The sequence below is a fragment of the Carassius gibelio genome, chromosome A4, assembly GCF_023724105.1.
Source record: "Carassius gibelio isolate Cgi1373 ecotype wild population from Czech Republic chromosome A4, carGib1.2-hapl.c, whole genome shotgun sequence".
NCBI classification, from domain to species: Eukaryota; Metazoa; Chordata; class Actinopteri; order Cypriniformes; family Cyprinidae; genus Carassius; species Carassius gibelio.
The window spans coordinates 36,473,388-36,481,211 of NC_068374.1; the positions used below are offsets into that span (position 1 = coordinate 36,473,388).

The 7,824-nt window shown below is 44.1% G+C and overlaps 1 protein-coding gene across 1 annotated transcript; it reads right to left on the reverse strand.

Moving 5' to 3' along the window:
* Positions 1 to 608: 608 nt before the first annotated feature.
* Positions 609 to 7,557, reverse strand: LOC127980497 (ribosomal oxygenase 2-like). Its single transcript, XM_052585451.1, has 10 exons — positions 7,313 to 7,557; positions 6,106 to 6,551; positions 5,913 to 6,032; positions 3,187 to 3,315; positions 3,006 to 3,109; positions 2,163 to 2,265; positions 1,900 to 2,068; positions 1,736 to 1,824; positions 1,154 to 1,273; positions 609 to 868 (listed from the first exon to the last, which is right to left on the reverse strand). The coding sequence occupies exons 2-10, from the start codon at positions 6,547 to 6,549 to the stop codon at positions 701 to 703; spliced, it is 1,446 nt and encodes a 481-aa protein (XP_052441411.1). The 5' UTR covers positions 6,550 to 6,551; positions 7,313 to 7,557; the 3' UTR covers positions 609 to 700.
* Positions 7,558 to 7,824: the final 267 nt, after the last annotated feature.

Genomic DNA, 7,824 nt, shown 5'->3' on the forward strand with positions numbered 1-7,824 from the left:
ATACAGATTTTAGCTACTCGTTTCCAAGCCAATAGCTAATTCTGGGCCGATGTCCTGTTAAAACTGCACTGTGAATGTGGAGGACCCAGAGAAATGAAGTCTGCATACGTTTCTATCTCCAGAAGCAGATTTGCACCATCAGAAATCTCATGAGCGTTCTGCAGGTGTTTCAGGTGAGGTCATGCTGGATCCACCCTTTAACCCCCGGGGAAAAGTCACAGATACGGTTTCTGTTGGCTCAAGCGTTCAGATGGTCTGCGTGGACTCTTGACTGGAGTCCTCCAGGAACACGGAGGGCCGTTTCATAGTCAACGCATCTTTACGCATACACGTCCCTGAGGCTACGCATCATTACGCTTCGGCCGCCATTATGCGTCGTGCGTAGCCAAATGTGTCGTCCTAGTTTTTGATACGCGACGATGCACGATGCTTGCTCACGTTTCTCGCGTTGACTATGTAACAGCCCTAAGGTAAATCAATCACAACATGTAATGTGTCCAGCAAAGCTCACAAGCAGCACTTCTAAAAACACTGCAACAATAAATGGACATTGTGTAATGCATTACGTGTGTTTGTTTGAATCTGTTACACAGTATTTCACTCAAGGCTTGGATAATGACTTGTTTTATTTAGCATTCAGCTAAAATCATGCAGAATTCCAGACAGTTGGTAACGGTTCGTGATGAAGATGAGCTGGTCTTTACGGTGTGTGGCAGACCTGCAGCAGTCCTTCGCTCCACAGCCCCAGCAGCAGACCTGCTTTATCTTCATCCTGCAGGAGCTGCAGCTGTGCAGCCGGGACACGATCGACTCGCAGCAGCTGCTCCAGAGCCGCCAGATGAGACGAGGGGAAGCGCAGACCCTGAAACTGAAGACGCTCAGCGTGAGAACCACACCACTGGACAATCGAGACAAGTGTGTGCTGTTAGTCTGAGACAGGGGTTGGCAAGTTCGGTCCCAGAGAGCCACAGACCTGCAGAGTTCAGCTTCAACCTTAATCAAACACACCTGAACAAGCTCAATCCACTCAGGATTACTAAGGTACAGACAGGTGAGGTTTTTTTTTTTTTTTTTCAGGGTTGGAGCTGAACTGTGCAGGACTGCGGCTCTCTAGGACCAAACTTGCCTACCCCTGGTCTGAGAGCGGACGCACCTGTGAGACCTCCTCCTCCTCATCATCATCTTCCTCTTCATCAGATGTTCCCATCATATGCATTTCTCTCTTGTTCTTTAAAGAATGCAACACAAACACCACCAGCTCTGTGGCCTCGTCCTGATCAGAGAGAGATGGATGCAGTGAGAACTTCCTTTGTTTGAGAGAGTGTGTGTGTGTGTGTGTGTGTGTGTGTGTGTGTGTGAGAGACTACTGGTCAAAAGATTACAAAACAATATTCAGCAGCACAACCGTTTTCAACATTGATGATAATCAGAAATGTTTCTTGAGCAATAAATCATCATATTATTCTGATTTCTGAAGATCATGTGACACTGAAGACTGGAGGAATGATGCTGAAAATACAGCAGAGCATCACAGAAATAATTACACTTTAACACAGATTCACATAGAAAAGTTATTTTACATTCTAATATTATTTCTTACAGTGTTTTTGATCAAATAAGTGCAGCCTCGGTGAGCAGAAGGGACTTCCTTTCAGAAACATTAATATGCTGATTATTACAAACTTTTGACTGGTAGTGTGTACATATTTTATATAAAGGTGTGTAAGACTCTTACAGTGTTTTCCTGACTGGGCTCCACCGTTAGAAGAAGATGCTCTTTGAACCGGAGAGACACTGTGTCCTCTAGAGACGGCGGTTTCCCAGCTGAAAGAGAAGAGAGAAAGCGATCATCGTCACAGATGTCAGTGTTGTGTCAAACAGCAGGCCTGAGAGACTCACCGGGTTCGAGTTCCGCCTGATCCAGCAGGTACGGTGGCAGTCTGTGGGAGATGAAGTCTCGTTTCATAGCAGTGGACCGCAACTCATGATCACTGCGCTCGAGAGCATCAGCCAGACGCCGCAGAAACACACTCATCCGCTTATTAACATCCGAACCGAAGCTTGGAGCCTGAGGCATCAGGACGAGGAAACACACACACACACACACACAGTGTTAGAGCCAGAGTCAGAGATTAGAGAGCTGATGGGGAAGCTGTGCTCACCGTCAGGAGGTTACGAGGTAAACCGGATCGCATCTCACCGTCTCGCTTCATGCAGTCGAACACGCAGCCGGGAATAACGTCCAGCATAAAGTCACCCCACGACCTGAAACAAGAGCTCACATCTGAACCCTCATGTAGTTTTGAGCTGTCAGAAATACTACATTTTTACATGTTGGAGTGTAGTTTGGCTGGGAATCCAGTGCTTTCCCACACTACCACAGTTACACGTTCAAATCTTTAAAAAAAATGCTCTTATGTTTATTTATTTTGTAACACATGAGAACTATTCATGTTGGAGGTTTAGTCTTTTTACCTGTTTGTTTTCCCAGAGTTTCTGCAGGTCTTATCAAGATAAAAAAAATTTTTTACACTGTAGACATATGACATTTAAAACATTTTAATTCCTGTTTTCCAAGTAATTTATCAAAATGAAGTGAGTTAGATTAAGACAAGAACAAATTTCTGCCAAATCAACTTCAAAGGACAAAGCATATTTTCGAATATTGACAGAATTTTTTTCTTGTTTTAATAAACTCATTCCATTCGTTTTAGTTTCTCAGAGAACAAGACTTCATATCTTCACTTTGCATCTCCAGTAAATGTGTCTTGATTTAAAGATGTTTAGATATTTGTACTGGAAAACAAGACGGAAACACTGAAGCAACATTAAATGCCACTAATGTATGAGTTTAAGAGTTTCTGTTCTGATTTAAGACCGTTTTAAGCCTTTCATTTGTGGAAGGGTTTCTCAGAATGTGACTAGTGCTGAATTATACTGAAACTAATGGGGTGCTCTCAAAGCTGTCTAGAGTCTGTGAAACGTGTGATGGAGCGCAGACGTACATGTTCTGGTAGGTGCTGAGTGTGAGGTGAGTGGACCGCTCCACGCCGGCCGGTGTGTCCGCCTGATGGATGGTTCCTCTGGGGAAATACAGCAGGTCTCCAGGCTAGAGGAACAACAGCAGGTTCAAGCACAAGAGTACATGCATCTGCCTCAACATCTGCTCTCTCTTCAGTCTCAAACCTGCAGGATGAAGTCGTGTGTCGGGGGCCCGATGCGGTCCTCTGGCTCCAGGCTGTACTCGCGAGCCAGAGGGACAGTGGGCTGGTAAAGCCTCCAGTGTTTCTGTCCCTCCAGCTGAAGGATCAGCACCTAAACAGACACAATCAAAACATGAAGGTCAGTCGTGAGGACACTAGAGGGTATAAAAAAAAAAAATCAAAATAGTGATCTGACACACAGTAATGCTGAATATCGTTTTATTGTCTATCTGTAGGAACAAAGGGTCTGGGGACACAATTTGTGGAGTAAAAATGATGAATGTTTTTATATTGAAGTAAAAAGATTATACCCTTGGGGTCAAATGGGCCACCAAAATTGGCATGGTGTAACAAGTGTTATCATTTTTTTATTTAATACTGATTGTAATAAATGGGGTTATTTAATATTTTCATGAGCTAATGTTTGTCAACTAGTTTATCTGACAGGACTAGTGTTTGTCTGACAGGACTAGCGTTAGTGAACTAGTGTTTGTCTGACAGGACTAGCGTTAGTGAACTAGTGTTTGTCTGACAGGACTAGCGTTAGTGTACTAGTGTTTGTCTGACAGGACTAGCGTTAGTGTACTAGTGTTTGACAGGACTAGCGTTAGTGAACTAGTGTTTGTCTGACAGGACTAGCGTTAGTGTACTAGTGTTTGTCTGACAGGACTAGTGTTTGTCTGACAGGACTAGCGTAAGTGAACTAGTGTTTGTCTGACAGGACTAGCGTCAGTGAACTAGTGTTTGTCTGACAGGACTAGCGTCAGTGAACTAGTGTTTGTCTGACAGGACTAGCGTCAGTGAACAAGTGTTTGTCTGACAGGACTAGCGTCAGTGTACTAGTGTTTGTCTGACAGGACTAGCGTCAGTGAACTAGTGTTTGTCTGACAGGACTAGCGTCAGTGAACTGGTGTTTGTCTGACAGGACTAGCGTCAGTGAACTAGTGTTTGTCTGACAGGACTAGCGTTAGTGTACTAGTGTTTGACAGGACTAGCGTTAGTGAACAAGTGTTTGTCTGACAGGACTAGCGTTAGTGAACAAGTGTTTGTCTGACAGGACTAGCGTCAGTGTACTAGTGTTTGTCTGACAGGACTAGCGTCAGTGAACTGGTGTTTGTCTGACAGGACTAGCGTCAGTGTACTGGTGTTTGTCTGACAGGACTAGCGTCAGTGTACTGGTGTTTGTCTGACAGGACTAGAGTTAGTGAACTAGTGTTTGTCTGACAGGACTAGTGTTTGTCTGACAGGACTAGCGTTAGTGTACTAGTGTTTGTCTGACAGGACTAGCGTTAGTGAACTAGTGTTTGTCTGACAGGACTAGCGTTAGTGAACTAGTGTTTGTCTGACAGGACTAGCGTAAGTGAACTAGTGTTTGTCTGACAGGACTAGCGTCAGTGAACTAGTGTTTGTCTGACAGGACTAGCGTCAGTGTACTAGTGTTTGTCTGACAGGACTAGCGTTAGTGAACTGGTGTTTGTCTGACAGGACTAGCGTAAGTGAACTAGTGTTTGTCTGACAGGACTAGCGTCAGTGAACTGGTGTTTGTCTGACAGGACTAGCGTCAGTGAACTGGTGTTTGTCTGACAGGACTAGCGTCAGTGAACTGGTGTTTGTCTGACAGGACTAGCGTCAGTGAACTGGTGTTTGTCTGACAGGACTAGCGTCAGTGAACTGGTGTTTGTCTGACAGGACTAGCGTCAGTGAACTGGTGTTTGTCTGACAGGACTAGCGTCAGTGAACTGGTGTTTGTCTGACAGGACTAGCGTCAGTGTACTCGTGTTTGTCTGACAGGACTAGCGTCAGTGTACTAGTGTTTGTCTGACAGGACTAGCGTCAGTGTACTAGCGTCAGTGTACTAGCGTCAGTGTACTAGTGTTTGTCTGACAGGACTAGCGTCAGTGTACTAGTGTTTGTCTGACAGGACTAGCGTAAGTGAACTGGTGTTTGTCTGACAGGACTAGCGTCAGTGTACTAGTGTTTGTCTGACAGGACTAGCGTCAGTGTACTAGTGTTTGTCTGACAGGACTAGCGTAAGTGAACTGGTGTTTGTCTGACAGGACTAGCGTCAGTGTACTAGTGTTTGTCTGACAGGACTAGCGTCAGTGTACTAGTGTTTGTCTGACAGGACTAGCGTCAGTGAACTGGTGTTTGTCTGACAGGACTAGCGTCAGTGTACTAGTGTTTGTCTGACAGGACTAGCGTCAGTGTACTAGTGTTTGTCTGACAGGACTAGCGTCAGTGAACTGGTGTTTGTCTGACAGGACTAGCGTTAGAGAACTGGTGTTTGTCTGACAGGACTAGCGTCAGTGTACTAGTGTTTGTCTGACAGGACTAGCGTCAGTGTACTAGTGTTTGTCTGACAGGACTAGCGTCAGTGTACTGGTGTTTGTCTGACAGGACTAGCGTCAGTGTACTGGTGTTTGTCTGACAGGACTAGCGTAAGTGAACTGGTGTTTGTCTGACAGGACTAGCGTCAGTGTACTAGTGTTTGTCTGACAGGACTAGCGTCAGTGTACTGGTGTTTGTCTGACAGGACTAGCGTCAGTGAACTGGTGTTTGTCTGACAGGACTAGCGTCAGTGAACTGGTGTTTGTCTGACAGGACTAGCGTCAGTGTACTAGTGTTTGTCTGACAGGACTAGCGTTAATGAACTGGTGTTTGTCTGACAGGACTAGCGTTAGTGAACTGGTGTTCGTATGGATCACAGACCTCCACATCGTCGTAGTGTGGTGGGAGGCCCTGTGAGGCCTGAGGAGTGATGTAGACATTGGATCCGACCAGTGAGCCAAAGAAACTCTCCAGCTGCTCCTGAATGCGCCACAGCTCATCCTGCAGACACATGAAGAACAGGTCAGCTTCCCCACAAACAGCGTGAGCCAGAATTCCTCTCCGCCAGTCTGACCTTAAACCTCTGTGGCTGGTGCAGCTGAATGGTGGCTCTCCTCTCCTCCAAGTCCTTCTTCAGCTGGCTGAACTTAACTTTCCCTGCTTTATTCAGCACTTTCTTCTTGCCGTTTACACAGCGGCAGACGTTGAGGTCCGTGGCATATCGCAGGCCGCGAGCGCAGAGCTGCTTCACATCTGACAGCTGGAAAAGAGAGCTGTAGTAAGAGGCCAGATCCGGATCGGACCGGTGTAGGACCAGTGGCTTCTGCTCCCAGTACTGCAGGAAGAACTCATCCAGCCTGACCGGACTGATCAGACTCTGGAAGAAATCACGCGGCGAGTCGAAGCACAGGGGAGCAGAGCCATTCACCAACTTCATCTGCTTGACAGGCACATCATCATCATCCTCATCTTCCTGCGGTCCATCACGCCGCCTCACTCTTCTGCCTTTATTGGGCATCTCTGTGGAGTAAAGATGCTCTAAATATCAAGTTATTCTTGATCCCAAAGATTAGAAAATGAAAATAACCTAAACCTGCTTACACTGGGAAAAGCGCTGTGCTTAAGCAGTATCTTTATCTTGATATACAAAACAAAAACACTGAGAAAGATATTTAGCCTTGCATGTAAAATTTAATACCATGACTTTTTAATTTAAGGCCTTAATTTGTAGAAGGAATATATTAAGGACAATATTTTCATGCAAACACCTTAAAGAAGTGTTAGAGGAGAAGAAAAGTGAATGTTATATGCAAACATTAAAAGTAAATTAGTAATTTTAAAACTCATCGTGACTGTCAAACTAAATTACAAAATGCAATTCATGATTTCACATTTTATCACCACTTCAATATCGAGGCACATTTGCAATACAAAATGGAATTGAATGTAAACAATTATTTCCATTACAGATTATTTCCAGTTTAATAAAGCTTTTCTTTACCGATAAAAAACGTTAAGTTTAGATTGTTTTTCTTTTATTTCGTTTTTAAAACAGACTTGGTAACAGACATGTTTAATATTCCCACTCTTCAGGAGAGAATTTCTCAACAAATAAAAGCAAAAAAACAAAACAAAAATCTTATTATATCTGTTATCTTATATATACACCAGTACATAAAAAATAAAAAATATTCCAGTCATGGTCTTTATGATAACTGATATACAAGCAAATAACTGACTCGTTTAACAATCGCGATTCTGCTAAACATGCAGTGACTTACCGACGAGAGCAACACAAACCCACGTGCGCTTCTTCTTCTTCTTCTTCTTCTTCCTCTTCTTCTTCTTCTTCCTCTTCGGTGTTTCACGGAAGCTGGCATCCAGATTGTTGCATTACTGCCATCTTCTGTTCATATTTATCTCATGCTTTATTCTCCTATCAAGTCCAGTTTCTTTTAGATCAGGGGTGGGGAACGTTGATCGTGGAGGGCTTGTGTACCTGCTGAGTTTAGCTCCAACCCTGAAAAAAAACCTTCTTGTTTACTGAAGACCTTGATTAGCCTTGTTCAGGTGTGTTTGATTAGGGTTAGAGCCTGTTTTAGATAGTCAAAATATGATTTGATTTGAGGATATATTCCACAGTCTCCTTTTCCTGACAATATTTACACAAACCTGTTGGATGCCTTCCCATAGTATGAAGGGTGCATAGTATTTAAGTTACTGTGTCCCATTCTTAACCTACTTAAAAGGACTTGCTCTTTTCTGTTTCTCCCCTTACCTTTAATATCACCCA

Coding starts and splice junctions, on each gene's coding strand:
- LOC127980497 (XM_052585451.1), bottom strand. CDS start 6,549: ATGCCCAATAAAGGCAGAAGAGTGAGGCGGCGTGATGGACCGCAGGAA. Junction 3,110..3,186: donor CACACGACTTCATCCTGCAG/GTTTGAGACTGA, acceptor TTGTTCCTCTAG/CCTGGAGACCTGCTGTATTT. Junction 2,266..3,005: donor CTCAGCACCTACCAGAACAT/GTACGTCTGCGC, acceptor CTCTTGTTTCAG/GTCGTGGGGTGACTTTATGC.